Raw genomic sequence first — 18,862 nt, forward strand, 5'->3', positions numbered from 1 at the left:
TTGCTGGGATTTGAACTCTGGACCTTCGGAAGAGCAGTCGGGTGCTCTTACCCACTGAGCCATCTCACCAGCCCTTTATGTAGGTTTTAAGTAACTTGGTAAGCACACAGGTTAAGATTCTTTTAAGAATGTAAAGATAAGAAACAGTAAAAAGGGTCCTCATAGAGCTCTTGCTGTGGATCCTGGTGTGTGTGTGCATGCACATGTGGAGGCCAGAAGACAATGTCCTTCCTCAGCTGTCCCAGCCACCTTTTAAAAAAAAAAAAAGTCTCTCACTGGCCTAGAGCTCACCAAGTAGCCTAGGCTGGCCCGCAGTGAGCCTAAGAACCTGCCTATTTCTGCCAATCCCTGGTTTTCTATGTGGACTGTGGGGGAAGAAACCCATGCCCTTAGGCTTGCAAGGCAGGCATTTTGCCACTGAGGTCTCTCATCCCAGCCTGTTTGATCTTTTGAACATACAGATTAGAATGGGTAGTGTTTTGTCTATCCAGGAATGACATTTCCAATCAACTTGTTTCCTAGTCACTTTTAGACTAACCTGGGTCTACACATATGAAAAATTACAAGAATGTGGTCAATCCATCTCAGAGTTTAGGGCAGTTTTATAAAGAATTGTGTAAATAAGTGAAGTGGTGAGAAGACAGTCGTGAATGAACAGTTGAGCCAACCCCACTCAGGGCCTAGGACCCAAGCTGGTGCTGGGCAGGGACCTGAGACACACCTCAGAGATGATAACAAGCTTAATGACTCCTTTTTAAAGTAAATGGTGCTAATTATACAACCCTACTCCTCGGTATCGGATATAAAGCATTACTGATTCTCACAGATATTTGAGACCTATAAACTTGAGTAAGATTAACAACCTGAGATAAATAGGTCAGAGTCGTGCCAGGCCTGGCCCATGCTATCAATGAACACTAGAACAGATGCATTCTCCCTTGCGCTTTCTCACACACACCCATCCACTTCAAGCCTGTGTGCCGAGGCTTACCTCAGGTGACTGCTGTTGGTGTTGTGGACATCTCCCATGCCTGGAAGAGGCACATTTGGTATGGTGGTGTGGCTGAAATAAATCACAAGTACAAAGCAGCAAGTTAAAGGAGTGGGACGAGAGCAAAGGTCGTGATGTTACTGCAGGTACTGGCACATGATGGAGGCCGAGAAACAAGCACCGCCCATCGTGCCACTCCGCTCATGTGTGCTTCCTAATATAAAGAGGTATAAATAAAGAAAGGACAGTAAAAAAGAGGACAGGAACAAGAATGACTTTAGGGCTTACACCTTTTAATTAACTTGTAAGCACACAGGTTCATACTCAAAAAGAAAAGTTTAAAGATGATGAACAGTAAGATGGCTCCGCATGTAGAAGGTCTTGCTGCCATGCCTGGCCACCTGAGGTCAAATTCTGGAACTCACAGGGTAGAAGGAAAGATGGATTCCCAAAATATTCACTGACCTTTCTTCCTTCATGTGCTTATCATGGCACATGTACACTTACATACATGCACACACATACAACAGATGGTTTTAAAAAATTAGACATAAAAGTATCTTGCACATAAAAAACCCAAACACAACAACATAACAAAGTATCTGTATAAGCAAGCCCTGCACCAGGAAGGATATATGGTGGAATGATGATGAGTTCAAGTTCAAGACATGAGACCCTATCTCAAAAAAAAAAAAAAGGGGCTGGGGGTTGAGTAGGGGGTAAGGTAAAATGGCTCAGCAGGTAAAGATACTTATGGTCTGACAATGCAAGGTGACAGCCTGAGTTTAATTCCTGGACCCCACATAAAGTGGAAAGAATGAATCAACTCCAAAGTTGTCCTCTGACTACACACACACCCACCCACACCCACACACAAGCGCATGCGCACATACACACATGCACACACCATGGTACAAGCCTACCACGCCCCTCCTTGTCAAAAAACCCAAATATACAAAATAAAAAGCATAATGAAAATATAGAGCCGGGCGTGGTGGCGCACGCCTTTAATCCCAGCACTCGGGAGGCAGAGGCAGGCGGATTTCTGAGTTCGAGGCCAGCCTGGTCTACAAAGTGAGTGCCGGGACAGCCAGGGCTACATAGAGAAACCCTGTCTCGAAAAAACCAAAAAATAAAAAAATATAGGGTTGGCGAGATGGTTCAGAGAGTAAGGTCCTGAGTTCAAATCCCAGCAACCACCCATAATGAGATCTGATGCGCTCTGCTGGTGCGAATCAAGCAGATACAGTGTACTTACATATAATAATATATAAATAAACTTTTTAAAAAAGAAAATATAAAATAAAGATCTTAAACTGTGCAGGTCTATGTTAATTGTTAAAGTAAAATTTGCCTTTTGGGGCTGGAGAGATGGCTCAATGGTTAAGAGCACTGGCTGCTTGCTCTTCCAGAGGACCCAGGGTCAATTCCTAGCATTCTATGGCGGCTCACAATTACCTGGAACTTTAGGGCACCTGATACTTGCTTCTGATCTGTGTGGGCACTAAGCACATGGTGAACATACACACATGCAGCTGAAACACCAAGACACATACAAAGTAAGGTGGCTGGAGAAATGGCTCAGCATTTGAGAGCACTAGGTCTTGGACGGGACCTAGGCTCAGTTCCTGGTACCCACTGGGAGGCTCACAACCATCCAAAATCCAGTTTCAAGGGCTCCATCACACTCTTGTGACTTTCTTGGACACCAGGCACATATGTGTAACATAAATAAACATTCAGGCAAAATACTCATAGAGAAAAATTTAAAAAAAGAAATCATAATGTCCAATGTATATAAATCATAGCTACATACCTAAAGCACAATTAATTTCATTCTTCTACCAATGGCTTATAGATACATTCATATAAGATGCCAGAAATTTTTATGCTTTTCAAATAAGACTGGCACAAAAATTCTACTGATTTTAGAACAGAACACACTTTATAAACGTGAAACTTGCGTCATAACCCAGCATCTCATCTCCTCCCTGAAAATTAGCAATTTGTTAAACAGCTAGGGAAAAATGAAGTCCGGTTTCTCAAATATTTAGAACAGATTAAGGTCTTAGGTGAAGACTCTCAGTAAAGCCTTTAATCCCAGAACTTGGGAGGCAGAGGCAGGTGGATTTCTGAGTTCGAGGCCAGCCTGGTCTACAGAGTGAGTTCCAGGATAGCCAGGGCTACACAGAGAAACCCTGTCTTGAAAAACAAAACAAAACAAAAATAATAATGAAAGGAATTATGAAAAACCAGATGAGACAGAGTTCTGAAAGAGAAAAGACCCCTGGACTCACATCCTGAACACTAACATAGCATACAAGAATATAAGAATGAAGTGGCCATGCCTATAATCCTTGAACCTGGAAGGTGGAGCAGGAGCAGGAGTTCAAATCCAACATAGGGAGTTTCATATAAGAAAGACAGAGAAAGAGAGGGGAGGGAGGAAACAAAACAGTTTAAAGCTATGTGCCACAAGCTTACTTATAGCACAGAACAATTCTAACAGTTTACATAGAGGCAGACCAAAATACTAGACAATATAAACAGTATGCCATCATTTGACACAATTGATCCTGTTTTATTTTTATAGTATACTTATTTTGTACTCACATGTGAACTCACCATGTGTGTAGCATGGAATGTGTATGGAGGTCAAAGGACAAATTGTCATTTTTCTCCTCCCACTCCGTGGGTTCTAAGAATATAAGTCAGGTCATCAGGCTCGGTGGCCTACTCACTAAACCATCTTGCCAGGAAGCACCCCATTCTTTCTCTCATTCATTTGTTATTTTCCTTATTTACAAATTTAATTAAATTTATTTTACAGATTTAATAGTTTTGTGTAGCCAGTGGCGGTACTGCATGTTTTTAGTCCCAGCTCTCATCTCAGGAGGCAGAGGCAGGCATATCTGAGTTCAAGACCAGCCTGGTCTACAGATCAAGTGCCAAGACAGCCAGGGCTAACAGAGAAACCCTGTCTCAAATAAATAAACAAACAAGCAAACAAATAAATAAGGAACCAATCCCTGACACTATTAATGATATTCTGTTGTGCTTACAGACAAGAGCCTAGCATAACTGTCCTCTGAGATGCTCCATCCAGCAACTGACTGAAACAGATGCAGAGGCCCACAGCCAAACATAAGGAGGAGCTCAGGGAGTCTTGTGGAAGAGCTGGGGGAAGGAGTCAGAGACCCAAAGGGGATAGGGACTCCACAAGAAGACTAACAGACTCAACTAGCCTGGACCCTTGGGGGCTCCCATAGATTGAACCACCAACCTAAGAGTATATATGGGCTGGACCTACTCATCTGTGTCCCTCTCCCCCATAGCACATATGTAGCAGAAGTGCAGCTTGGTCTTCATGAGGGTCCTCCAATAAATGGAGAAGGGCTGTCCCTGACTGTTGCCTGACTATGGATCCTGCTCCCCTAACTAGGCTGCCTTGTCTGGTCTCAGTGGGAGAGGATGCGCCTAGTCCTGCAGTGACTTGATGTGCCAGGGTGGGTTAGAACCCAAGGGAGCCTCCCCCTTCTCATAGGAAAAGAAGAGGATGATGGGGTGTGGAAAGGGGCTACATGGAGGGGAATGAGAGGAGGAGGGCTGTTATCAGGATATAAAGTGAATAAATAAATTAATGGAAAGGGGAAAAGAAATCTTAGGTTCCTACCTCCATCTCCCTGAGTTGGGGACTGAACCTAGTCTTACAATAAGCAAGCACAGACTCCAGTGCTAAGCCCCAGCCCCAGTCCTTCTCTACTTTCATTTAGAAGGTACAATGATATTGATCAAAAAATTCTCCACTCTTCCCAACAGTGAAACCATAGAACTTCTGTCACCTACAGAGAGGAACCTTCCCCTTCCTCTCAAAGTCCCAAAACTAGGGTATGCAACTGTGAACTTATGAAGGCTATACTATAGAAAGAAATGTAGAAGCAACTGGGTCATGATGGCTCAGACTTGTAACCCTAGCACTCAAGGCCGAAGCAAGACGTTCTTGAGTTCCTGACCAGCCTGAGCACAGTGTCACAAACAGCAAGCAAACAGCAAACAAACTATAATGAAAGGTGGTGGCATACACTGGGCACTGTGACGTGTAACTTCATCTCAGCAGCTGGGAGACAGGGACAGGTCAGACTGGTCTGTATAATGAATTCCACAACAGCAGTCAGCAATGAAACCCTGACTCAAGAGAAAATAAAAGATGGTGGCACGAAGAATAAAATATAAAGAATAGTGTAGATGTAAGAGAAGATGTTGCGGGCAAATCAGGGGCCTCTAAATGCAAGAATTACTACCGAACTCTCAACAGAGACTTTACAATTGAACAGTGTAATAGAGGTGGCCCCCAGCAGGCAGTCCTGCATTTCCAGCACTGGCCCCTCTCCGTTCCCAGGCAGCAGGAGACAGATATGGAACAGAATGAAAGAAAAGAAGACAAGTTCTTACCTGCTCGGGGCGCTCAGGCTCCCCTGCTGCTTGCTATGAGTGGAATGAAGAGCTGGCAATTTGAAGGTACAAGAGGGCCCGTGCTGGCTCCAAAGGGACAACACCCGGCCCACCGAGTAGGGCAGAGAACAGAAGACCTTATCTGCTAGAGGCTGGAGACCTTAACCCTTTTAGTCCCTGTGTAAACTGGGTCAGGAAGAGCCTCTGCATGATAGGCATATTACTGGAGAAGTTCCGTCTTTTTGTCCAGATTCGGTAACATCCGGGTGAACAAAGTGCTAGAAGTGTGTGAAGGCCAAGGCCAGAGCGGTCTGCCCTGGTCTGAACTATGGCAGTGCCTCCATATTCTTGGAGAGGAGCCTGAGTGTGTGTCTGACTACTGAGGCCAGTGACTTCCCTGAATGTGGCCATCCCAGGGCAACCATGGGACAAGAAAAAAGAGAAGGTCCACTTGGGAGCTGGAGCTGAGCACTGGGAGGCCTCTGTTAAGGCAAGCCTCGATGGAGCGCAGTGCTCAGGAAAAGTCCTGGAGGACTCAGCCATGCAGCTGGACAATGATTTCACATGAAAGGAAAATGGGACGTTTTCCGTACCAAACAGCAGTGACGGCATCTTGTTGCTCAAATCTATGAAGCTCATTTTAACAGCTTCAAGAGAATAAAGTGCCAAGGGCCTACTGTTAAACCCTCTATTCCACCCAGTTGCTGTCAAATATGGGTCCAGCTGCATTGCATTATGTGAAAATCCATCTAGGAGCTTTTTATATCTGAGGCGCTTGTAGTTTTTAGCCAATGGAACAAGGGAAGAGGAATACCGCCGCCGATATCTGAGTTTCTGGGGCTTTGTTGCCATTGTCAGTCTGGAGGCAAGGACAGANAGCTTGTTTAGTAAGGCTGATTCTTTGGTAGGCTTCCTACAACTCAGGCTCCTCAAGGAATGGCACAGAGTAGCCTTCGGCTTTGGTATGTGGCTACACAAGCTCTCGCTAGCTACAGTTTCAGATTCCAATGGCTTACATGGGCTGAGAAGTCTGTGTGCTTTTGTGGGGATTGGGTTAGAGAAACTCTTTCCACAATCAGAATTTCTCACTTTACTTATTTTTTTCCGAACAGTGACCAGCTCCTGACAGGAAATTCTCTTACACGTCCGATGCGGCTGCTTCTTTACAGGAAGCAGTCTTTGCTGATGTGACAGAGTCACAAAGGCACCGTGTATTCGGTCACCTCCAGCAAAGCTGGGGTCATGTTTTTTCCAGGAGGCACCAGGAAGGCAAGTACCTGTGCATAACTCAGTGTCTTTCTTTAATGAATGACATAAGCTTTCTTCTTTGGGGTATTTCAACCTCTGAAGCTGTCTAGCAATTCTGTCCTTGGATGGCTTTCTTAGGGCGATTGCTCCCATCAGGATGGACTCTTCTTGGTCGGCCACAGGTTGCTTATCCTGCATCTCATCTGACAATGTGCCTGATGACAAGTGTTGTTCCAGCAGTGCATGTGTGCCCTTTTGATGCGTACANNCTTCCTTTGGCAAGGCAGAGTCCACAGCTCCCNGGTNTTGTGGGGCTTCAGTAACATTTTGCACTCTCTGGCATTTCAAGTGGGTCTGGGAATTACCACCATGACCTTCTCTGGTGATAGTCTCCTCAGATGCTTCTCCNACAGGTATGTGACCCAGTAGTCCCATCTGATGTTTTTCAGTTTCTTCTTTATTCATTCTAATTGCTGTTTCCATTGTCATAGGCAAATGTTTATCAATGGAATTCTTATGAGAGTGACAAGTTTTGCAAACATTTTTGTTGACACTGATGTATGTGCTATCTCCTTCACTATGCAAATCCATTGGTATTCCTTCCTTCATGTCAGAAAGGACTGTGCAATCCTTGACATTTTCACAAAGCATTTCATCATCTTTGGGTTTAAAGTGATGTTTTGAGTTAGGAATTTCATCATAAACACCAGCTGGTGAATGTTCCCGAGAAGACAGACAAGAATGCACCATCTTGATAGAGTCTTGGCCCCCAGGAGACACTGAGTCTTTTAAGGATAATCCAAAGGTTTTCCTCTTGCCAAACTCAGAATTTGCTTCAAGTCTCAGCCCTTCTATCAGGGATCCTCCTTTACCTTGATGCTCACAATGAATGGAGTATAAAGATACACCTCCTCTATCCAGTGCTCTTAGATTTGGTTCATGATCCACAGCAGATTTTCCTTCATGATCAATGGAGGAGTCTGGACAGTCTTCCATTTCATAGTCTTTTAGAGAGTTGCATACTTTTTCTTCACGTGATTTTTGTATTTCAGGAGAGTCTACTGAAGAAGCAACAGCAGCATTTGGGAGTTCTGTACCTTTAAATCCAAAATTCAGTTCTCCTCGAAGCAATGAGGTACTTCTTATAGTCTCGTGGTATGCCAGTGTATCTTGCCTTGTACAATGACCAGACAGACTAGATGCTTCCACACCCAGCACTCTCTCTGGAGGCTCATCTGTGCAGTTTGGACATATGACATCTAGCATACTGTGTGTGAACTCTTCAGAACCAGGAATATCTATAAAGGCTCTTTTGGGATCTTTTATCTTTAAACCACCACAAGACAGAGGGACTTTACTGCCTGAGCTGACTGTCAGATCCTTCTGCCTGTGGCTGACCTCAGGGACGGTCTCTCCAGAGTCACCATTTAGTCCTTCCCCGGCTGGCTTACCTTCACATCTGCANTTGTCTAGACTATTTTGGTTACTCTGACAGTCNGAGACTTCATCTGCTTTCTGNTGNAGATTTTCAGCTGCTTGGTACATGGTTTTAAAATGAGATGAAATAACACTCAGAGACTGGTCCACTAATGTTTCAGGACTTGGAATGTTTGCAGATTGCTTTAGTTCTTGNGTGTCACAAGCAGAGATGCTGTGTTTATAAATCTCAGTGNCTNTGTGTTNATCTTGTTTCTTTCCAAGCAGTCCTTCATCACCAGTTTCCATGTGAGTGGCTGTGTTCAGAGAAGCACTATGTGTCACAGCTGCTGCCACTGCACTTCTGANTTTGCCTCCTAGAAAGCTGCTTTGCACTTCTCTCCCAGCAGGTTCACNCTCCAAGAGNGTGCTCTTTTCTACAAAACCTTCTGGTCTTTGGGAACAGTGATTACCATCCTGAGATGTATTTCCACATTTGATTTTACAGTTGCTAACTTTCAGAGAATCTTTTCTCGGTTCACAGGCAGCACAAGCAGAACATGTGTTCTTTTCAGATGCATCTCGTGTTATGCAGTGACAGCTGAAGGCATCCTGAGACTGGACATTTTGACACTCTGTGACAATGGAAGAGGCAGCTGTTCCTCTCACACTTGAGAAGAACGTGGAATGTACAGCAGTCATTTCTTTTTGCCCTTCTGAGCTTCTTGTTTTGTTGTTTAAGGTTTGTATGAATGAAGAGGCACCACAGGCTCTGTCACCTTGTGGAGACATGGCTTCCATTTTTGTCTCAGCAGGAATGGTTTGAGTATCAGGGGTAACATTTACNCCATTCTCCAGAGAATGATGGCTCTCTTGAACATCTCTGCATGTTGCTGAAGGCATTTCTCTGTTTATACTTAGAGAGTCAGTTGTCACATGGTCTTGAGAACTAAGGGACACTTGTTGATGTGAAACACATTCATGCTCTATTTTGTGTGCAACCAGGGCTCGGTTAGGAGAACGTTCACTCATCTCACAGGTGGTGATGGGTTCATCAAAATGTGAGATGCTGTCACATGAGGTCTGAACAGGTTTTCCTGGAGATGATGGTAATTTTGCAGTACCTTTCGTGGGTTTTGATATTTCATTATGTTCAGAACGTCCTGGGTCTTCTGACATCAAACTCTGAGAAGGCTTTCTTTCAGACAGAAAGTTGTTGCACAATGCTGTATTTGGCAGAGAGTCACCCAGACTCCTCTGGATGCTGACTACAGACTTAGTAGCATCCTTACTGTAAATCTTCCCATTTAATGCACTGGACTTTACAGTTGTTTGTTCAGGTTCTCCAATATGCACCAACAAGGAAAAGCTGCTTTCCTCAGAGCGTTTCTCAGGATGGGTCACATCAACAGTTTTTCTATGGTCCTCAGAGTTTATCAAATTACCATGAAGGTTTAAAGTAATTTTCACATCGGTTTTTTTAAACATAATTTCTGTGGCTTCAGTAGAAGAATTACACATGGAAGTACAGCTGTCTGTACAGGAACAACCAGCTTCAGTGTGACAGTTGCTGTGGTTACTGGATTCCACAGTCCTTTCTTCTCCACAAGTGAAGTCCTTGATTTGATCAACCTTCTGGGTTTTTTCAGCACATGCCTTTATCAATCCACTGCTTTCAAAACCACATTTTTCTAAGGATTTTGGACCAGACAAAAATGATGTGAGATATAAAATTTTAGAATTTTCTTCCGAGGGCTTTATAGTATCTATGCTTCCTTTAATGATGGAGCTATCATGTGCAGAACTGTGCTTTTCCTTGCAGTGGCTGAGACTCTGCTGGTGATTGTCATCTTCACAGAGAGGGTGTAAGTCACATGACTCTTCTTTCCCTCTGCTCATTTTGGAAACAGTAGAGTTCCCTGCTAATGACAAACAAAGGACAAATTAGTAATTCTCCATTGTTTTTCTTTAAGAGTTGCTTTCGTTAATTCAGGGTCCACAAAGGTTACAGGTTCTGTGGTAACGAAAGCTCTGTTTTCCCAAAACTCACTGCTGGTCATGCTCCTATCTACTCCTGGGTGTGCACTGCTCCCAGCTGTCAGATGCTGTCTCACAGTGCCACCTAGCATCCTTCATTAGCGTCCCCTTACCACCACCCCCTTGGTGCCTCTGGCTGTCATACCTTGTCTCTCTTCTGTGAGTTCTGGCGGAGTTGCAGTTGTATTGTGTACATCTCCTTTTATAAAAGAGAATGAAACTCAAATCAGTACATAATTTAAAAAATAAAAATAAGAAAGCTGCTCTACCTAAATGAATTTCATCATATATCCAATGGCAACACCAAAGACTAACTTGAGAAGACAATCAGAAAGCTCAGTATACAAAGTGAGTTCCAGGACAACCAGGGCTACAGAGAAACCCTGTCTCGAAAAACCAAAAAAAAAGAAAGCTCAGTATGACATACTAGTAGGTTTGTGGTTCTTTGCAAACTATGATAAAGAGCCAAAAAAGCAGCCAGTTTTGAAAAATAAAAATCACCTTTCATTATGTTATTTGGCATTCACAGATGATAATTGAATATCACATAAAAATTTGAGCCTGACTCAGTCTTAAGTTGCTGGAGTTTTTGTTTTATTTTTCGGTTTTTTAAAGGCTTATTTATTTTATGTGACTACACTGTTGCTCTCTTCAGACATTCCAGAAGAGGGTATCATTTCCCATTATAGATGGTTGTGAGTCACCATGTGATTGCTGGGAATTGAACTCATGACCTCTGGAAGAACATTCACTGCTCTAAACCACTGAGCCATCTCACAAGCCCAAGATGTATGTATGTATGTATGTATGTATACCTACCTATCACAATAAACTGTCATTACAACAGTTATTATTCAATGATCATCTTATTACCTGAAAATAGATATAAATAAAATAGCTCTTTGAGATGGTTCTAAACCCAATGAGTTGTAACAAGTGGCTTTCTGTAAGACTAGGCTGATCACTCCTGAAGCTGAGTAACAGGAACATGCAAGCTCAGTCTACTCGATTCACTTCTGAGTCAGTATGAAAATGGTCATTATGAAACTCACAAAGCAAACAAAAATAACAACCAAGCCACCTTTGTGTGTGGAATGCAGGGTGTATGAAGGAGTTTTACTTCAGACACACCTATGATGCCAGCAGAAGGGAAACAGAACAGGAGCCCCAACCCAAGTTCAAAGCCAGCCAGAACTCTGAAGCCCCTCAACTCTATGGTACTACCTTTCCTGAGCCCCAAGTTCTTCTGTAGAAAGCATGGTAAGTACACATATTTCAATGCTATAGAGGATTAAACAACACATGTAAATACTGCCTGGAACAGTGCTTGCAGTATTTTCTCTTTGATTCTTTATTTAACTACATATGAGAACAGTTAAAATGATGGCATCCAGAATATCATTGAAAACTATTTGGAATATGGGTATAATTAATTCAGTGATAGGAGGCTTGTCTGGCAGGTTATATGGGGTAGGGTAAGGTGGGAGGACCTAATGAGTTTCTTATTTGGAGTACTAGCAATTGAACCCAGGACCACACACATGCTTAGGCACACACTCTGCGGCCAAACTACACTCCCAGACCTCTAGGACATGGAGAGGTAGTAAACAATGGAGAGATAGATATACACTGGATGTCAGCAGTTTACATAAATATGAATTCTAACAAAGGTCGTCTCCAATTTGCTACACAGTGTTTAGCATGGTGAAATAAGCTGCTTTTGTATCATCCCCAACAATGATCTGCCCATGAATTGCTCAGCATGAGCACTGTGACGGCCTATACCCACAAATTCTAGCATTTGAAAAGTAGAGGCAAGATGATTACGAGTTCAAAGTCACCACTGCCTACATAGCACTGAGGAGGATACCTTGGAATGCACAAACCTGTCTCACACAAAAACAAGCTAGCAAACAAAAGAGCTGGACCAGTGACCTCATACCTTTGATTCTAGTATTCAGAAAGCAGAGGCAGGAGGATCTCTGTGAGTTTGAGGCCAGCTTGCTCTACACAGACAAGTTCAAAGCCAATCCAGGCTACACAGAACCAGTTTCAACAAATAAAAGCCCCTCAGATGAGCAAACAAGGAGAGTACCAGTCTGAATGTATCTGATAGGACAGACTCCCTTGTGAAACAGCCCTATAGCTACTTTGGTCTTGCCCCTCTATGGCCACTCTAAGTCTCTCCCATTGTGATGTTATTTTATTCTGAAGCGTTTTTTGAACACTGCCTAGCCAAGAGCATGTCTGAGAGGCAGGGGAAACTTTGGGACATGGGGCCTTACTTGATCTGGGGGAGAGTCTACACAGACAGTTCCAGGAAAGCCAGGACTACATAGTAAGAGCCTGACAAGGGGGGTGGGGGGGTGGGGGGATGAACAGAAAGTCCTGAAAGGAAGATGTTGATGCACTGATGCACGGATCTCTGAGTTCGAGGCCATCTGCTCTACAGAGTTGAGTGAGTTCCAGGACAGCCAGGGCTACACAGTGAAACCCTGTCTCGAAAAACAAAACAACAACAAAAAAACAAACCAAACAAAACAAAAAGATAAATAGTAAAGACATGGTGGTGCACATCTTTAATTCTAGAATCCTGGTGGCAAAGTCAGGCAGATCTCTGTGAGTTCTAGGCCAGCCTTGTCTATAGATCAACTTCCAAGACAGCCAGGGCTGCCCAGAGAAACCCTGTCTCAAAAGATAACAAGGAGTCCGTGCCTGTAAAATACTGACTCTAAGTCCAGTACTGTGAAAAGACTGGACAGTTACAAGTGCTTATCTGGGCTGGCTTCAGCCCCCAGAGACCACACACATACTGCTTGCCAAACGTCAGACCATGATCTGATCTCAAGACCAGAAGATCAAAGTGGAAGACCACAGGCTGTGCAATGCCATGACTCAGCCTCCAACTCAGCCTCAGCCCTCCCTGTGCAGCCAGTCACACTTGGCCTCCTTGGAAAACCTTACAGACCCTACCCTTGACCCTCTCTTCTGTTTCTTTCTCCACTCACCCCTCCCCATCTGGGCAACAACAAACAACAAAACAAAACCCAAGGTGATAAAAAAGACAACAAAGAGAGCTAGGGGGAAGTCGGGGTGGGGGTGGTCCACACCTTTGATCCCAGCACTCCCAAGACAGAGGCAGGGGGATTTCTGAGTCTGAGGCCAGTCTGGTCTACAAAACAAGTTCCAAGACAGCCATAGCTGCACAGAGAAAACCTATCTCAAGCAAACAAGTAAACAAACAGTAACTAAAAAAGAAACACTATTCTCACTAAGAGCGTATTCTGGCAGCCACGCAAAAGAAGACAACTCAACCTTTTCCTCATAAGCCTCAATTTGGGGTCTGGAAACGTGGCTCAGCAATTAAGAGTGCTTTACTGTTCTTGCAATAGGCCCTGTTTGGGTACCCACCACCCACACTGTGACTCACAACTGCCTTTAACTCTAGATCCAATGGCTCTGACATCTTCTCTGGCCTCCACTGGCTCCTGCACATGTGATATACACACACTTAAGCAAGCTCACACATACACATAAACAAGTGAATCATAAAAAAACAAAACCCTTCCCCTGTATAAGTCACATACATGCTTTTATTCCAAGCATTCAGGAGGCAGAGGCAGGTGGATATGAGTTCCAGGTCAGCTAGGACTACATACTGAGACCTTGTCTCAGAAAAAGCAAAAATAAACAACAAAAAAGTAGCATACCTCTGATCTTTTGTGGATCTCCAGGGAGGTCTGCACATACAGGTCTTTTATTGGATTGTCTCAGGAGGAGATCCTGCAGCAAGAAAACCCCACAGTCAATAGAAGATGCAGAGGTAGCTGAGCTCACAAACGCAGTTATTATTTCAGAGCTCAGTGCAACGCCAAGATTTCTGCCAGTAGTCACAGGAATTGAGAACTGAAGAAAAGCTCAAATTTAGGTTAATAAATAAAAAGGCTACTTCTCTGGAGTCTGAACTTGAAGCAGATGCAGACAAAGCTATAGTCGTCCTGCCTCAGCTTCTTGTGAGGTGGGACTGCAGGTGTGTGTCAGCATGCAGCTCCTGTAAATGCCTTCTGAAATCAAGAGTTAGAGGTACAGGAGCACCTGCTACAGTGCCAGCTTAAGCCAGTGCAGGAGAGAAAGTTCTCTGTGCTCAGGCATGCAGCTCACACCACTGTCTACAGCCACTTCTAGTTCCCTTCACAAGAAAATGGGGAGTTAACTTTAAAGAGGGGGGTTGTTGAGAACAAGAACAGGAGAAGGAAGAACTAGCTGGATCTCAAGAAGAGACACTGCTGAAGAATTTTTATCCATCTGCAAATCAATGAGAAATTGGCACGTTAATGACTGAGTTGGTGACTTTTAATGGCAGCCCCGCAGAGGCGGGTAAACCTTCACAAGTTAAGTACCTGGTCTACAGAAGAAGAGCCTGGCCAGCAAGGCCATATAGTCAAACCTTGTCTCCAAAAAAAGAAAAAAAGGCTCCTCAGTTTACTAAACCGAGGCTCAATTTCAGTTTTGAACTTTTGTTCTGCCTTTTCAGTTTTATGTAAGCCACAAATTACTTCAAAATAAAAGTCTTAAAAGGTTTTTTAATTTAAAAATGTGTTGTATATACACACACACATCCATATATATATATATATGGATGCTTTGCCATTTGCCTACATACAATACCCTTGGAGGCCAGAAGAGGGCCACAGCTGCCATGTGGGTGCTGAGACTTGAACTAGGGACCTCTGGAAGAACAACAGCCAGTGCTCATAACCACTGAGCCATCTCTTGAGCCCCAGTTTTCGGTCATGCTTTTAATTAATTTATTTTATGTGTGCCTGGTACCTGGAGAGGTCAGAAGAGGGTGTCAGGTTCCCTAGAGTTACAGATGAATAAACACAGAGTGATGCCACTCAAGCCCAGAACTCCAGCAAGAGCAAGTGTTCTTAACCTCTGAACCAACTCCAGCCTCTCAAAAACAGAACAAAACAAGCAAGGGTAAGAAAGCATGCTCCTGTTGTAGCTCTTAAAGAAGACTCACAGATGGAAGAGCCAGCCTCAGGGCTACTGAGTCTGACAAACATAGTATAGGGCTGAGGCGTAGCTCAATTGGTATGGTGCCTAATGAGTGGACAAAGCCCTGGATTCAATTGCCAACATTCTAATGAAAGAGAAGTTTTATCCTAGATGGATCTCCCATTTTCCTATACCTTTGTATGTAGAGATGAGCAAAAAAATGGTAACTTTTAAAGGAATTTTCCTGTCTCTTGATTCAGAAAGCCTTCAGCTTTAACTGAGGCACCAATTGTGAAGTCACAGGAAACTCTTACATGATTTAGATACAGCCCTGTCTTTGCTTTAGACCCAGCAAACTAGGGGACAATAGTGCCCTGCAGACCCAAGAACAGCCTATCTACATCAATTTCTTCCTTTAAAATACACGTTTCCATTGTGTATACACAGCCCTGAGTGCATGCACAGGTATCTATGAGTACAGCTGGAGGCCAGATGTTGTACAGCTCAGAGCCATCCACCTCTGCCTCCACCCTCATCCTCATCACTTTGTGTGTGATTGTGGGGAGGGCATTGCCTCTGTGCACATGTGGAAGTCAGAGAATAACTTTATGAAATTGGTTCCCTCTTTCCATCTTTACATGGGTCCTTGGGATCAAGCTCAGGTCTTGTAACTTATATAGTGAGCACCTTTATGGTCAGAGTCATCTGAACCAGCCCTCACCTTGTTTCTTGAGAAAGGGTCTCTTGGTGATAGGGATAGGTTAGGCTGGTCAGTGAGAAGTGAGAGTCCAAGGATTCTGCAGATTCCAAGTGTGCCACTGCTCTTGGCTTTCATGTGAGCACAAGGGATCAAGCTTGGGTGCTCATGCTGGCACAGCAAGCAAGCATTTGCCAACAGAGCCATCTCTTCAGCTGCCAAGACTTTTCACTTTTAGGTCATTGAAATTTTATTTACTTCCCTTTACTAGGAGCTGGAGAGAGAGCTTTCTGGTTAAAAACACATGCTGGCTCTTAGAGAGGACCCAAGCTCATTCTCATGACCCACACGGTGGCAACTCCAGTTCCCGGGATCTCGGGCACTCTCTGCTTCTGCAGGCACCTACACATGTGTTACATACAAACAAACATACACATACAATTTTTAAAGTTTAAACAAGTCTTACAGGTAGTTGTGAGCAGGGCAACATAGATGCTAAGAAATAAACCCGTTAGAGCCGCAAGCGAACGTAACCATTGAACCATCTTTCCACCTTAACGGAATCCACAGTACACTTCTGTTAGGCACAGCTGTTGGGGTTAGTACATAGTAATCTAGATGGTATTAAGTTCAACAACCTTTAAATAAATTGACATAAATCATAAAAATTGGGTGTCTTGTGAACATCCCATGAAAATAATGAATTTCTGTAAAACATAGCATGTTTCAAACAACCAACAGCTATCTCCTTACTATGACGTTCCTTTCCTTCAAATCCAGGATGTTCTCCAGAATGTGTATGCTAGGGCTGGAAAACAGTAACTTTTTCTTATGCCTTCAATAAAAGCATTACATTCGGAGCCGGGCGTGGTGGCGCATGCCTTTAATCCCAGCACTAGGGAGGCAGAGGCAGGCGGATTTCTGAGTTCAAGGTCAGCCTGGTCTACAAAGTGAGTTCCAGGACAGCCAGAGCTGTTATACAGAGAAACCCTGTCTCGAAAAACCATAAAAAAAAAAGTATTACATTCAGGAACCAAAACATTTTACAACATATTCAACCCAGGTACATCTACCATTATGGAAGAGAAAAAAAGCAATTAAAAAGAAAATTAATTGGCTCTTTGGCCTCACCGGTAGAAGCAAGATGACGAAGGGACCTTTGGTAAGCATCGAGATAAGACGCACACACTGTGCCACCTCTGTGGCTCCAAGGCCTACCACCTTCAGAAGTCGACCTGTAGCAAATATGGTTACCCTGCTAAGCGCAAGAAAAAGTATAGCTGGAGGACCAAGGCTAAGAGACGGAACAATACTGGGACTGGTCAGATGAGGCACCTAAAGATTGTCTACTGCAGATTCAGACATAGATTCCGTGAGGGAACAACACCTAAACCCAAGAGGGGGGCTGTTGTAGCATCCAGTTCATCTTGAGGATTTCAATCAGTCATAAAATAAATGTTCTGGTTTAAAAAAAAATTAACATTCTACAACCTGGAGTCAGCAACAATCATAAACAACACTGGTAGAGGCAGAGAGGACTTTCAGTGCTTCCTCATCTGTGGGGGAGGCTACCACAGGTTGCATCCATCTTTGTTGTAGTTCTGAAATAAGACCAATCTTTAGTACATCCTCCATAGGAAATCTTACATGTACCATCATGTTCAATTTTCTCCTACAAGAACAGTTCAGAACTGAAAACATCACTTGACAGTTGAGTTTGGCTCCTGTAGCTGATCCTCCCCCTGAACCTTTCTCAGGTACTGTTTCCTTAAGGTTAAAAAATAAAATGCTAGGTGGTAGTGGCGCTCACCTTTTTTTTTTTTTTTTTTTTTAAAGATTTATTTATTTATTATATTTAAGTACACTGTAGCTGTCCTCAGACACTCCAGAAGAGGGCACCAGATCTCNCCTCAGACACTCCAGAAGAGGGCACCAGATCTCGTTACGGATGGTTGTGAGCCACCATGTGGTTGCTGGGATTTGAACTCTGGACCTCTGGAAGAGTAGTCGGGTGCTCTTACCCACTGAGCCATCTCACCAGCCCGGTGCTCACCTTTAATCCCAGCACTCAGGAGGCAGAGACAAGTAGATCTCAGGATTGGAGGCAGGCCTAAAGGAGGTCCAGGACAGAAACCCGGCCTCTGTTTACTTCTAAACCCAGGTCAAAAGACTGAAGTGATTTAACACATCAGTGCAGACCTAGCCATCAGGTTCTCCCAGCATCCTCAGTTACTACCTGCTTCAGGGTATGGCTGGCCTCTACCCCAACTCTCCAGGCCAGGGCTGGGCTGGACTGACTTCCCCAAGAGGCTCTTCCTTGATATAATCCAGACATTTGGCTACCATCCCCTTTTGTACCTCTGGCCTTCTGGCTGCTGCACCTGGCTCCTTCCCCTCCTCCCACCTCTCCCTACATGACACAGCTCAGTCTAGTCACGTCCACTCTGGACTCTCCCAGATGTGCCTGCCTCTGGCTATGCTCTCTCTTTTATCCACAATAAACTTCCTCCTTCACCATTCCAAGGAGCAGCCACGTCCTTGCACAGGACCTGGGTTTGGGTCCCAGCACCTACCTGGGTGCTCCCAACTATCAATAACTCCAGTTCCAAGATCTGAAGCCCGCTTCAGCCCTCCACAGGCTCCAGGCACACACATGCTGCACATACATTCACACAGGCAAAATATTCATACACATAAAATTAAACAATAAATTCTTAAATTATGTGTGCAGGGTTTAGGGTCGTTCTTAATGGACTTTTCTTCATCTACTACACAAAAAGCACATGCAAATGAAGAAAGCTGAGAGCAGGAGAGGTGATCGTCCTCAGGGAAAGGCACCAACTGGTTGTCCAGTGTACAGGTAATATTATTTCTGGAATATAATATATGTAAGGAATATAAATATCTATGTATTTTTGTATACAGAAACCATGTAAAAATAGGCATCATGGCCGGGCAGTGGTGGCGCACGCCTTTAATCCCAGCACTAGGGAGGCAGAGGCAGGCGGATTTCTGAGTTC

At 43.9% G+C, this 18,862-nt stretch overlaps 1 protein-coding gene and 1 pseudogene across 1 annotated transcript in view; one reads left to right on the forward strand and one right to left on the reverse strand.

The window, feature by feature from the left end:
* The window catches only part of Prr14l (proline rich 14 like), a 290,921-nt gene that overhangs the window by 257,866 nt on the left and 14,193 nt on the right, over positions 1–18,862 (reverse strand). The window contains 5 exon segments of the mRNA XM_029477407.1: positions 992–1,063; positions 5,444–5,590; positions 5,592–10,029; positions 10,290–10,343; positions 13,855–13,927. Coding sequence (XP_029333267.1) covers positions 992–1,063; positions 5,444–5,590; positions 5,592–10,029; positions 10,290–10,343; positions 13,855–13,927 — 4,784 coding nt within the window.
* Positions 15,354–17,273, forward strand: LOC110294077 (annotated as a pseudogene).

Source organism: Mus caroli, chromosome 5 (assembly GCF_900094665.2).
Source record: "Mus caroli chromosome 5, CAROLI_EIJ_v1.1, whole genome shotgun sequence".
Lineage (NCBI taxonomy): Eukaryota > Metazoa > Chordata > Mammalia > Rodentia > Muridae > Mus > Mus caroli.